The sequence below is a fragment of the Impatiens glandulifera genome, chromosome 4, assembly GCF_907164915.1.
Source record: "Impatiens glandulifera chromosome 4, dImpGla2.1, whole genome shotgun sequence".
Lineage (NCBI taxonomy): Eukaryota > Viridiplantae > Streptophyta > Magnoliopsida > Ericales > Balsaminaceae > Impatiens > Impatiens glandulifera.
In genome coordinates, this window is record NC_061865.1 from 59,373,537 (window position 1) to 59,387,762 (window position 14,226).

Sequence of the window (14,226 nt, forward strand, 5' to 3'; positions counted from 1 at the left end):
TATTAATTAAGTTGGTGTAATTCTTATGATTAATTAATTTGTTGAAGAATTATTTTAAGTTGATATATAAGAGTTCCAATATTACATGTTATTATACACATAAACTTCTCAAATTAAACCATCATATTAAATTGCAATAAAAATAAAAATTAAATGAATTAAAAATTGATATTTGTTATGTTCAAATAATCAAACCAATGCAATTTGAACTAAGAAATTTTATAGATATAAATTCAAATGCTCTCATATTTGTTTAAAATGAAATGGTTAAATTGGGACTATTTATGGGACAATCAAGATTTTATAAATTTTTTTCAAAACTTACAATTTAGAGTTTCTTATTATTAAAGTTATTTAAAATCAGATTATGTATTTACTATTTTAAACTTCTAACTTATTATTTAAGTGACATTTATAAATAAATAAATAAATAAATAAAATTAATATAACTAATTTAATTATTATATTTCAGCAAATTAAAAGTTTTGACTACCGAATTTCAAAAAATTGATAGTATAATTCGTTAAAATTCAATAGTTAAATTAATGTCATAAATGTTTTAATTATTTATTTAGAAATGTCACGTAGATAATAAGTTAACGGTATTAAAAATTGTTAAGACAAATTCTCTTTTTGTATAACTTTATTAGTAAGAACGCAGTTTTAAATGAAGATATTTGAAATCTCAATTGACTCCAAATAACTAGCCTAATTTTTACCATTTCACTAATAAGAAAGTTTATTTAAAATGGTTAGTAAGTTTATATTTTGTAAATAATTTTATTTGACTAATAATTAAACCGAAGAGTGAAAAGTCATTTTATCGGTCCTTTCTTTGACTTTTTTTAGTATTGAAAGATGTCTTTTTCTATTTACACCGTTCATATTTGATTTAGTTTCATCGTTCATATTTGATTTAGTGTTGTACTTTGTTCAATTATGTTTAGCCTGATCGGATTTTTCGTTTCATAATTTTATAATCCGAATAATATTCTTAGCTTTTGGTGGTGGGTTGTTTACTACTCATACCTATACTCATACCTATCGTTTGTTTCGGTAATTTTTTCTTAAGTTTGTATTCATCATCTTCTTAGCTACAAAGGAATGAAGTTGTCAGATCTGAAGTAATTTTTCATTTGTTCAATAATAAATTATTTGAACTGATATTTTATTTTGAGGACATTTTACAGGTATCCTTATTTGTTTTTTTTAATGAGTTTCTCATTATTTTGACCATATATGTAGATGATCAGTTATCACTTGACAAAACATTTTTTGGCGTTGCTTACCAACCTACGGGTAAAGACAATTTGTATCGCCGTCCAGAATATTTGATAAAGATTCTTCTGAAGCAAGATGAAAAGCGTTTCCTATAATTTTAAGTTTTGCAAAATTATATTATTTAATGTTTAAATCCGTTTTAATTGTTTAAACGTTATATTATATTATATTATATTATATTATATTATATTATATTATATTATATTATATTATATTATATTATATATAAATTAATTTTGCAATTGTAACTATATATATATATCCTTTTATCATCGTGATATATATATATATATATAATTATAATAATAATAATAATAATTTAAGCTAATTTGGGATTAACTCCAATAAAATGAATGAAAAAATAATAATATATAATTGGAGAGTATATAACCGAGAACATGATATACAAAATTAGACACTCATTAGTACAAGTAATAATCCGATTGACACTAAACTATTTAGAAAACTAAGATATTTTAATAATCTAAAAATGATGTTTGACCAAATATTCTGAACTATTTCAAACAATCTCATATAAACTAAAAAAATAATCGGTTTGAAGCGGGTTTCAATCACTAATAAAATAAAATATAGGTAATCGTCCATTTTTGAAATCTAGTTTTGATGGTATTTGTTCATTTTAAAACATTAGTTTAATCTCAAATAATCTAAAGTCCAACAATACATGATTATCATGATCTACTAAAGTTTTATTCTAATCTATTTTACAAGAAATATTTTTATGACATATTTTATCATATAAATTAATTTTTAATAGCTTATATTTGACCAAGGATATTTAAACTACTAATTATACAAATAACTCAAATCTAAAACAAACTCATAAATCTATTCCTAGATTGATCTTCTAATTTATTTTTATTTTTTTAAATTGTTTGATATCAATGTAACTAATCTTATACACAATTTAAATTAAATTACATTAATATGTACCAATTTAAACAACTTCTATCCCAGAGTAACGATAGAGTGAAAAAACTTGACAGGAATGTGTAGGAATGATATATCACATTTTAAATAAATTGAAAATTTAATAAGATAGAGAATTTTCAGATTTTCATTCCAATTAGGATGTGACACATTGTTCCCTATAAATTATTGTCAAAAAAAAATTTCGCTTCCTATAATTACTCATTTACAATAATGCGTTCTCTTTCACACCAGACTATTTTTAAAAAATGGTCATAATTTGATGTTAAACAATAATACAATAATTTGAGTAAGTATGATACACATATCAAATAAACATTTATTTTATTCTTGTTTATCAGTTCAACATTTTTATACATGATTTTTGTTATAAATACCCATTTTTTGTTACTATTCTTTCCGTATATAATATTATTAAAAATACTTTTCAAATCGATAATCGGAGATTATTAGCTGGTTTTCTTATTTTCATCGATTTAATTTTCCTCATAGAAATTCATCAAACTACAACTAAAGAGAATAAAAGAATTGGCATCTATCTAATTCAAAAGGGTTCCAGAAAGAAATGGTTCTCTCTATATTTAATTTTTATTTTATTTTATTCTAAATGTGGATTAAATCGGTCAAATATTAGTTACAATAGAACAAATAAATTAAAAATAAGACAGAACCTTTAATTCATTAGCTTAATTTCATCGTTATTGTTTATTAGTTAATGTCGGGAAAGCTGAAAGACATTGCTATCTGTTATCAAAATATTAAAAACTATAAGCTTTTTTTCGATTAGAAAATAAAACTATTTGTGACAACTTTATTAATATAAAATTTAAAATACTTACTTCGGAGCCATAATTGGGCGAGTCGACAACCGAAAATGAGGTGCTCGATTTTGTCTTAATGGGAAATGTTATAAATTGTTTGCAAATAATGGAAATAATACTGTGGTAATAATATTAATAATAATGTACTTTTAGTTATTAATTAATTAATTTATTTATTTATTTTTTCATTAAATTTAATTTATTCTCATTTATATATTTTACATTAATCATTTTCAAAAAATAGATCAAAGAATTTCTTTTTCTTTTTTTATTGATAATAATGTCATAAATTACTATATTTCAGGTGGTAAAGTTGGATTTAGTGATGTCATATGGTCGGTGAAAAACTACCAAAAGGATTTACAAATTACATTTACTTATAATAGCTTTGATGGCTTAAGGTAATTTGATATTGGATTACTTTGATACATTTTTTATTCATTTAGAACAAAAAAAACTATTTATGTAAATTTGGTTTATTTGAATAATATTATCAAAATATCTTTAAAATATTATAATAAATTAAAGTAACAATATTAATAAGTTGATTAAATTTAGAGTTATCCAAGTAACCCAAACCAACAAAGAGCTCATATATAATCTTGAAATATTTGAATGATCTTTTGAGTAATTTCAAATTCAGACATATTTGGTTTGATATAAAAAAAAATTCCTTTTATAAAAATTTCAAAATGTACACCATAGTATTTTTTATTTATTTTTTATAAACAATTAATTCTCCTTAAATTCAAATAGAAAATAGTAGTTCCTTATGATAAATTAATTAATAAATAATACAAGATAATAATTTAAAAAAAAAAATAATTAAAAATGATTCAACGATTATCGATTTGTCGAGGATTCCTCCAAAGATAACTCAGGTGAGTTTTTGAACGATAACGGTTGTAGTAGAGCAATCCGAACGAACTAATCAAACGGTGTCGAAAGAATCTCTATCAAAGATTATGATCGGCAGTTAATATTATCTCTAATTTAGAGGGTTGGTAAGCAACGCATTAAAAAAACCTAAAGAAATTAAAATGTTATTTTAATGGACTTTAAGTAGCCTTTCTAATATTGGAGTGGTGAATTTTTTTATTTTCAACACTAAAATTTGAGTTGGTGTGTTTTAATCGGTGACTAATTCTATTTAGTCGAATTAAATTTGTATCTCAAAATTTTGTAATCTAAATAATATACTCAATCTTTGGTAGGTGGGTGTTATTAATACTCTTCAATCGTGTTGTTAATTATTTTTTGAGTTCATGTTCATCTCTTTCCGTCTTTCTTCATAGTGGGGTGATGATAATGTCAGATTTGTCAGATTTGAAAATTTTATTTTATTTTTCTTATACAAATTTTTAGAATTTATCTTTCATCCTAAGGACTTTTATAAGTATCTTATAATAATTTTTTATAGGCTTCTCGTTATTTTGATCATATTTGAATATGGTCCATTATAATTTGACATAACTTTTTTCGGCGTTATTTATCAACACTTATGCAAAGATAAATTTCACTACCGTTCAGAATTCTATGTAAAGAATCTTTCGATATCACTTAATTGATTTAATCGACTTACTCTCATTCATCACTAATTTTATTGAATTTAAATGAGTTTGTCTTTGGAGCTACACGTAGAAATTGTGAAATTGTGAAATTGTGTGATTGGTGGATTATTTTCACTTTTACAAATTTGTATTATATATTGTTTAGAACTTTATATAATTTATTTTATTTTTTAGATGTTATTTAATTTTCTATTATTTTTATATGTAATTTCTTATTAAATGTAAGAGAAAATTTATTTTTTTATTATTTATCTTTTAAAAGTTTAATAATTATATTTATGAGAAATGATAAGGGATAGAACTTGGAAAGATGAATTTATATTGTTTGATTGCATGGTTAAAATTTTTTTCTTTCTTTTTCTCTTTTATATTTTTTTGAGTTAATGATGTGATACATGTTATTCCTTTTCAAATTCTTTCTCAAATTTCTCACTATTACTTCTCATATAATTATGAAAGTCAAAAATATTATTTTTATTAAAAAGAATCTTAATATGTTAAGTGAAAAAGATATTATATATATATATATATATATATATATATATATATATATATATATATTATAGAATAAGGGTTGGTTCGGGTTTCTAAATAAATGAGAGAAAATAAAGTAATAATTGGTTATAATTTTTAGGATACGAAGAATATATATTTATATAATTATATATTAAGAAACAAATTAAGAGATTATTTTCTTAATTTCTCTGGCCTTAATACGGTAAATCTTTCAAGAATTTTATAAAAACTTTAGATTTACGTAATCAAATTAACAAAATAAAAATAAAATGTGCATGTCCATTTTTTACATGATTGTTGTTATAAATATCCCATTTTTATTACTATTATCTCCATATACTGAATTATATTATATTATTACAATACTTATCAAATGGGTATTTTCAAATTATTCTCTGGTTTTCTTATTCTCCTCTGCATAATTTTCCTCACAGAAACTCATCAAACTACAGCTAAAGATGATAAAATAATTCACATTTATCAACTCCAAAAGGGAAATTTCTCGATCAAGGTCACCAACTATGGAGCCACTCTTTTATCCCTACTTGTGCCCGATAAAAATGGTTCTTTTTAAATTCTAACTTTTTTTCATTTTATTCATAATCTCGATTAAATCGGTAGAACAATTGTTCAATAGAACAAATAAATTAAAAACAAGACTGAAATTCACATAATTATGAACCATTATTTCATTAGCTTTTTTTTTTGTTATTTAATTTTAGGAAAGTTGGAAGACATTGTTCTTGGTTATCAAAATATTGAAGAATATAAGGTTTGTTTTTTTCACATAGAAAACAAAATCATTTGTAACAACTCTAATCATATCAATTTTGAAACACAGAATGATACGACTTACTTCGGAGCCATAGTTGGGCGAGTCGCCAACCGAATAGGAGGGGCTCGATTTTGTCTTGAGGGGAAGTGCTACAAATTGTTTGCCAATGATGGAAACAATACTCTCCATGGTAATAATAGTAATAATAATAATGAAGATTTAGTTAATTAATTTTAATTACCCACTATTATATATTAAAGGAAATCTCATTTTTTTTATTGATAATACTATATTTCAGGTGGTAAAGTTGGATTTAGTGATGTCATATGGTCGGTAAAAAATTACCAAAAGGATTCACATATTACATTTACTTATAATAGCTTTGATGGAGAAGAAGGTTAGTATGAGCTTTTTTTTGGTCAAGGCCTTAGTAATTTGATATTGGATTACTTAAATACATTTTAGATTCTTTCAGAATCGAAAATTATTGATATAATGTGGTTTATTTGAATAAGTTATTAATTGAATAAGCCATTAGAATTATTGAATTTGTTGATTATTTGAATTCCCTTATTGAAAAAAATAAGATTTAGTAGATACTGAATTATTGAAAGTAATCTCACCTCTAGTAGAATAATAAGTATTTTATTACCATCACAATTATTTCTTTAATTTGAGAATAATTAAATAAATAAATTATTTTTATTTCTTTTTGAAAGATTTGATATTGAATTAGATTCAACTGTTTTAGATTAAAAAAAATTATAAAATTTGAAATTAAGTATATAAAAAAATTCTAACCAAAATATGATAGATTTTGATTTTTGATCAAATAAAAAAAATATAACAAATAAGTGTCATTATCATAATTTATGGGTTGAAACTTTTATATAATTTTCAAAATATAAAAAACAAATAAATACAGTATTGTTCTTTTTGAGATTGAGATAAATCTCAAATATTTAACCTGTCACATAAAATTTTTTTAAATTATAGATAAAAATATCAAAATATATTTTTTATTACATAATTTATATCTTTAACTTCCTATTTACCTAAAGAATTATTTTCCAATAATTTATATTAAACAAGATTATTCCTATATATTTAGGCCTTCTTTAATCTTGAAATATTTGAATGATCTTTTGAGTAAGTTGGAAAAACATATTTATTTGATAAAAAACAATTCAATTTTATACTCAATGTATGATTTAAATTATCTAATTGAATTATTTTTTCAGGTTTTCCTGGTAATGTAATCGTGGAAGTAACATACCAAATAATCGATACCAACAAGCTACGAATAAAAATGGTAGCAAAAGCCTTAAACAAACCAACACCGATAAATCTTATTTCTCACACATATTGGAATCTCGCTGGTCATGCAAATAAATATGGAATTCTTTTTCATCGTCTACAACTCAACGCCCAAAATTACACACCCGTAGATTCCAACCTCATCCCAAACGGTCAAATTAAAAGTATTAACGGTACATATTATGATTTCCAAACATCCCAAATGATCGGGTCAAGAATCCAAAAAGTCCCGGGTGGGTATGATATCAACTATGTATTGGTGGATTCAAGTAAAGGAAAACATTTGATTAAGGCTGCGGTTGTGGAGGAGAAGAAATCGGGTCGGATGATGGAATTATGGACTAATCAACCCGGGATCCAACTTTATACTAGCAATAAAATAAGTAGAATTAAGGGAAAAGATGGAGCGGTTTATAGGAAGTATGCGGGTCTTTGTTTGGAGACACAAGGGTTCCCGGATTCGGTTAATCACCCGAACTTTCCGTCTCAGATTGTGAATCCGGGTCAGATTTATCATCATATTATGGTTTATAGGTTCACAGCTAATTACTAGGATTAATTAAGTTGGTATACTTCTTAATTATGATTAAACCGATCTATTCTTTTATATAATAAGAATTTGGAGCATTCTCTAAGAATTTGTTTTTTACAGATCTGTTTATTTTTCCCTATTATTAATCTTATGTGTTAAAAATACAAACCAGTCCTTGACATATTACATCATTTACAAATTATTATAAACACAAGTACATAACTTTTTTTTTAAATAATTCATATATATTAAAAATAAATAAAGTTATTCAATAGAGCATGTAGCTTGTAGACCCCGAAGAGACTCATTAACTTCCTGATCGGTTGTATCGGTTTTTTGGAACGGATCTCAAAAAGCGTTGTAACAGTAGTATTATATATGATACGTATCGGGCGACTGCAATCATTAAAATTTAATTTGAATGGTAACTCAATTATGTAGACATATCATATCAGTCGTATCAATTCAAAACTTTCCAATAATTAACCAAAGACTCGGATATCACCCAAATCATCTTAATAATACACTACAAAAGACTATAGATATTAGGCATCACTCAACAATGCAAAAATAAGTGAGTTGTCGATTTAACCTCCTCATGACACATATATAACATTGACTTACCATAATACAAATTTTTTTCATACACATATCTTCCGTAAAAAATTTATCATGAAAAACGTTTCATCTAAAAAATGAGATATTTGATAGAATCTTTTTTCATACACATATCTAAAGGTGAATTGACCACCTTCTAAAGACAAGTCGATAAGTTCAAGATCTTCAATTGTCTCTAGAAACTCGCGCATTAGATTACTAAGCTTATTAGCCCATTTTATTTTAGACGGAGATCTAATTTCATTCATGTCTCCCACAAAAACTTTTTAAGTCTCAAAGACTAGTCATATTTTTCATCTCATTAAAGAACTCAATTCTAAATTGTGAAAGAATCGACCCATAGACAACAGAGATTACCCATTGGAAATTATCCTCCTGATTTCTTATTGAACGTTAACCGAGTATTTACCAAAACTAACATTCATTTTCTCATACATGTCTTCATTCAATGTCACAAGAATTTCACCCGACACCCCTATAGAATCAACAGTCTCTCAACCATACAACCGCCAATTATATAGACATCTAACGATCCATTGATCCATTTTTCGAATTTTAGTCGCACTAAAATAGTATATACCGTAACCAATGATTCCCATTAGTGTCTTAATGACCCTCTCTTCACACCATCATTTATCACATAAACGTACAATAAATAATAATTACAATCATTGATAAAATTTAGTCGGAATAACATTTACTCGGCTTCGAGACATATTTTTCTACTTCCATATAACCATGTGGTAGATCATTTAACTTTTTTAGCTAACAAGTTGGTCGTTTTTTTTATGAAGAAGGGTTTGGGTGGAAACTATACATGAGGGGTGTAATCTATCAAAATTGATATTTAAGGCTTGAGCTTTAAAAAAAAATTTATTAAAAGAGACTCGAACTTTGAATTATGTTTCAACCATCAAAATTTTAGGCATTTAAAGTTTTCTTACAAATGAATGAATGAATAGCATATCTTCTTACTTTAACCTAGTATTTTTTTTTAACTAATTTATTACATTTATAAAAATTAAATAACATTTTTTTTTATCTAATTTTCCCACATTACACATCTTTTAACATATTCAAATTGTTTTAGTATGTTTTAAATATACTTGAATTAAAACATAAATACGTTGAAATTGGTAAATCATACACAAAATTATGTCGTTATAAATTTTTGTGAAAAATAAATACTAAATTTATCTCTTTTCAACTCTTCTTAAATCTTTTCTTAGATTACACATTTTTTAATCACTCAAACCAACTTAGACAAATTAAAATGTGTAAATCTCAAAAATAAATACATCTTAAACGTCTCTAAATATCATTTCACTTACAAATATGATAAATTAATTTTTTATTTTTAAAATTATAAGTAAAAAAATAAGAAGACACGTGTTTTTCCAATTTGAAAAAATCTTTAAATAACTAAAATTTTGATAATTCGACAACTAGTCTTAAAATAAAAAGCCATTGTAAAATTGAGTCTCACTAATTTCACCTAATTTGCCGAATCGAAATGGATAACATATATATGATTCTCTGTCATTTATATTTAATTTGATTAATTTGTGATCATCTAATTGCGGATCTTCTCAATCTCCCCCAAAATTGTTTCCAGATTTTATTTTGAAGGATAAATTAATTTATTGAAAAATTGTCCTTGATACATTTTTTAGATTATGTTTGTTTGAGTATTTATAAATTTTTGTAAAAAAATTATAGTAAAATTTAAAGTAAATTAATAAACAGGTAAAAAGATCTTATCAACAATATTGAGGACATACATGCATGTTGTTCGATCACAAGTTTGTTTGTAGCCAGTGATTAACAATTGACAATACTATATATTAATATAAATATATATATTATATAATGTCATGTGACAGATCAAGTTGAGAAAGATTAATCTCTCTGTATATATAATTAAGTCCCTGTCTCTTGGCATCAAGTTGAAGACATGATCAATGACACATAATATAATACTAAATTTTGATACTTAGTACATTAACTAACATGCTCATATAGGGATGTAAGTTAATTAAATATGCATATAAAATTTACAAAAATAAAAAAGAAATCAACTACATCGATATTATTTGAAATAACACTATTTAATTGTTAACTATTTTGAATTTATATTTATATATTTTTAATGAAAGAATTGAACTATATAATATGTGGATCCATTTTTTTAATAAACTAATTAAGATGATTCAAGTGAAAAGTGTTTTACACTAAATTAATAATTTACATTTGATTTTACTGGAGTATGTACTTAATTAGTCTAGTTTTATGAAAATACTTAGTCGCGAAGAAATAAAGAAACAGATTCTCTTACAATACATGAATATTATTGTAAATTGAACATAGTATAATCTTCAAAAAGGACTAACTAACAACAAGAACCAATTATAATGGAATTTTTTTTCTGAAAATGTTGGGGTTCTGAAACTTGTTCGAATAAACACACTCGTGCTTGAGTTGAAGATCTAAAGAAGTGTAGGAATATCCACATCTTTTTTCTTTAGACTATGCATCATGCTCTCTTTAGTTTCTTGGATCAAATATCAAATTGGTCATTTTAAGTTTATACTTCGAAGAAAATTCGCTTTATGTTTTTATCTTGATTCTCGACAACTTTGAACAATAAAAATAGACGCAAGTGTCTAATAAATTGATCGGGTTATTTAGGAATAAGGTTAAAGAATGGCGACCCAATTTTGTTCTACTCTATATTCTTCATTATCATTTCCCCAATAATGAGTCACCAATGTCTCACTTTGGCTTATATTTGACTATTTTGTTACTCTAAAAAAACAATAATACTAAACAAAATAAAATAATAGACATTGCTATTAAAAGATGAGAACCTCAAGAAATATTAATTTATTAACTAAGAGGTGGTGAAATACATTAACAAAACAAAAACCCTCAAAGTCATTCCGCTGAAGAAATTACACTATTAATTAATTAATAATATATTTTGCTAGCTACTAGCTATTATTAGCAAGAGAAAACCATTAATTAATAATTAAGATATATAAATTAAACTCAAAAGATCATCATTTTTTTTTAATTTCTTCTTTTTATCATTGCATGAGCAAGCTCCTAATCATCGCCGCCTGAGGTCCGTCGGCGTTCGCAAGTAACTCCGATAACCGCTCACTAAGATCATCAACTTCCCTGTGCAAATTTTTTATATAATTGCAAGTTTCTTGAAGTACCTTCGAAGCCGAAACCTAAAAATAAAAAAAGTTATAATTTAACAAAATAATGGTAACCCATTTTCTAATTACATTAAAAGATTAGTTATTTACTTTATTGGATCTTCGTTGTTGACGAAGCTCGGGAAGAAGTTCCTGCAATTTGGAGACTAGGTCATGGATCTGTTCGTCGGAGATGGAAGATGATTGCCTTGAAGAACGTGATCTTCTGCTTGACATGATTATATGTTTTTAATGGCGGTTAATGAAACCCTAAAAGCTAGATTTGTGTTTGTGTGTGTGTGTGAGAGAGTGAAGTAAGGAAGAGAGAGAGGGATATGGAATGGAGAGAAAGCGGTGGGGGGAGGTTGTATTTAAATAGGTATAAGGAGAAGGAAGGATTGTTGGAACTTGAAGAAGGAAAAAAAGAGTTTTTCTAGAGATATCTTTTCAAGAAGATGATGACACATATTAGGTTTTATTTACATTTTTAGACAAAAATAAGTTAAAATTTACCTACTTTGTCGAAAAGAGTTTATTTAAGTAAACAAAATGTTACGAGTTTGATTTTCACTTAAAGCCCATTATATTTGAATGAAAACCGACTATGAATCACATACTCTCCCAACCAATCCCAACCAAAAGAAAAATATTATTTTAGGGTAATTTTTTTTTTCTTCAAAACTCGACTAATTTGATCTCCACCTAGAGAGAGAAGTGAGACAGCGAGTCTGTCAGAAGTCTTTAATTGCTTAATGGCTGGCTAATTTTTATTAATCATCTTGTTTAACAAGAAGAATCTTTTGGATTTTCTTGATTTATAAATTTTATTCATTTGTTGGGTTCATTTAATAATAATATTAAGAGTCTTCTTTTTAAAACAAACTCATTAGAATAATTTAATTGACAAAATTCTTACCTAAGATAAGTTGAGATAAGTTTTATGAAGATGAAAATGTTAACTTTAAAAAAAAAAAATTAAAAATTAAAAATTAGGATATTCATTAAAATTGACATAGTTATGTTCAATTTTGTTATTTGAGAATTGAGATTGGATTATTTGTGATTTTTATTGATTTAAAAAAATATATTTAATGGAAAATTTAAGTTATTTAGATTTTTAATAGATTAAATAGTAATATTTTTATATTTTATAGAAATAATTTAAGCTTATATGGTATTTTAATTCATAATTAAAAAGAAAAAATGCAATAACACATAGCCCCTCAACTTGTCCTTCAATTTAGCTAGGCTAATTCATTCTAAAGTTTCTAATCTTCCAATACATATATGTAACTTAATCATACAATCATTGACTAATATGAACTAATACAATTTAAATTTAATTATGAAAAATGTAGCTTTAATGAATGTTGTAAATTTTCAAAAGTTATTAAAAAATGAAAAGCTAAACAATTATAAATTTCAGGTTCAATGTGAAAATATTATAATCAAACAAGGATTGTAAAGATATTTTGATAGTAACTAGGAAAATAAACTCAGGTACGTAAAAATAAAATAAGTTGAAATAAATAATTATGATGGTGAAATTCTTGTCATTTTAAAAATAAATAAAGTTTTGAAAACTATATTTTTATATTTATTTTTTTATACGTGGATGGATAGCTAGCTTTGATATTATAATAAAAAAAATATTTAACATAATAAAAAAATGAGATATTATATTTCCGAGGAAAGTTGGTAAATCACACCTTTATCTTAATATTAATATATTTAACACGAACTGTTCTTATTTTATTTATTAATATAACCCATTTTTTTTGTACTTATTCGTGTGTATGTATGACGTAAACTCTTAATATAACATAAAATAATTATTAATAATAAATAGAATCAACAAAAAAAAAATACTATAATTATTATTTTATTTATGTACTCATCTACTTAATTTAATCAGACGTATTACCCTTAAATTGAATGTATATTTAGCTATTTTTATAAAATTAATTATGAAGCTTTTCCTTTGCGTAAATAACACAAACAATTATCCTAAATTATTTATAATTTTTTTTTTTTGCTAAGAGTTAAAATTTATTTGTTTAATAAAGTGGTGGTTTAATATTTTACAAATTAAGGAGAGGATGGGCAAAGTATTGACTGGTCAAACTGCAAATCGTGTTTATTACACAAACTATTTTTATTTTTTATTTTTTCAAATCTTTTATGACGAGCTTGTATGGGCTGGACCTCAATTAATCACAAACTCTTATGATATAATTTAATAAAATAATTAAAACTTTTTATCTTAAATACTTTAAACACAAGTTTTTTTCTAAATCATAAGTCGGGTTGTTGAGAAAATTAAATACAAAAATCAAAGGTATTTCGAGTATCAAAAGAAAAATGTTGAATGGGTTTTTAACCGACTTTTAAGAACAAATATCATAAGAAATCGTAATAATAAAGATATAGATGATAACAACTAGAATAACCGAACGAACCTAAACGAATAGACGGTTAAAGTAATTTAATATTTGTATTAGATTGTAAAGATTTGTAATTCTTATAAAGCAATGGCTCTATTGTCAAACCTCAATTTCCAATGTACTTTTGTATTATGGTGAAAAAATGAATACCCATTTTTATAATAGGTAAGGCTTCTATTTTGTTTTTTCAAATAAAA

General features: G+C 24.7%; 2 protein-coding genes across 2 annotated transcripts; one reads left to right on the forward strand and one right to left on the reverse strand.

The window, feature by feature from the left end:
- The first annotated feature begins 5,513 nt into the window (after positions 1-5,513).
- LOC124935572 (galactose mutarotase-like) lies at positions 5,514-7,785 on the forward strand. Its single transcript, XM_047475999.1, has 5 exons — positions 5,514-5,703; positions 5,863-5,912; positions 5,982-6,105; positions 6,214-6,312; positions 7,157-7,785. The coding sequence occupies exons 1-5, from the start codon at positions 5,514-5,516 to the stop codon at positions 7,783-7,785; spliced, it is 1,092 nt and encodes a 363-aa protein (XP_047331955.1).
- Positions 7,786-11,356: 3,571 nt separating this feature from the next.
- Positions 11,357-11,822, reverse strand: LOC124936945 (transcription factor PRE3-like). Its single transcript, XM_047477473.1, has 2 exons — positions 11,697-11,822; positions 11,357-11,618 (listed from the first exon to the last, which is right to left on the reverse strand). Exons 1-2 carry the CDS (start codon positions 11,820-11,822, stop codon positions 11,469-11,471), a joined length of 276 nt encoding a protein of 91 aa, XP_047333429.1. The 3' UTR covers positions 11,357-11,468.
- Positions 11,823-14,226: the final 2,404 nt, after the last annotated feature.

Coding starts and splice junctions, on each gene's coding strand:
- LOC124935572 (XM_047475999.1), top strand. CDS start 5,514: ATGGGTATTTTCAAATTATTCTCTGGTTTTCTTATTCTCCTCTGCATA. Junction 5,913..5,981: donor AAAATATTGAAGAATATAAG/GTTTGTTTTTTT, acceptor TTTGAAACACAG/AATGATACGACTTACTTCGG. Junction 6,106..6,213: donor TGGAAACAATACTCTCCATG/GTAATAATAGTA, acceptor ACTATATTTCAG/GTGGTAAAGTTGGATTTAGT.
- LOC124936945 (XM_047477473.1), bottom strand. CDS start 11,822: ATGTCAAGCAGAAGATCACGTTCTTCAAGGCAATCATCTTCCATCTCC. Junction 11,619..11,696: donor AACAACGAAGATCCAATAAA/GTAAATAACTAA, acceptor TTTTATTTTTAG/GTTTCGGCTTCGAAGGTACT.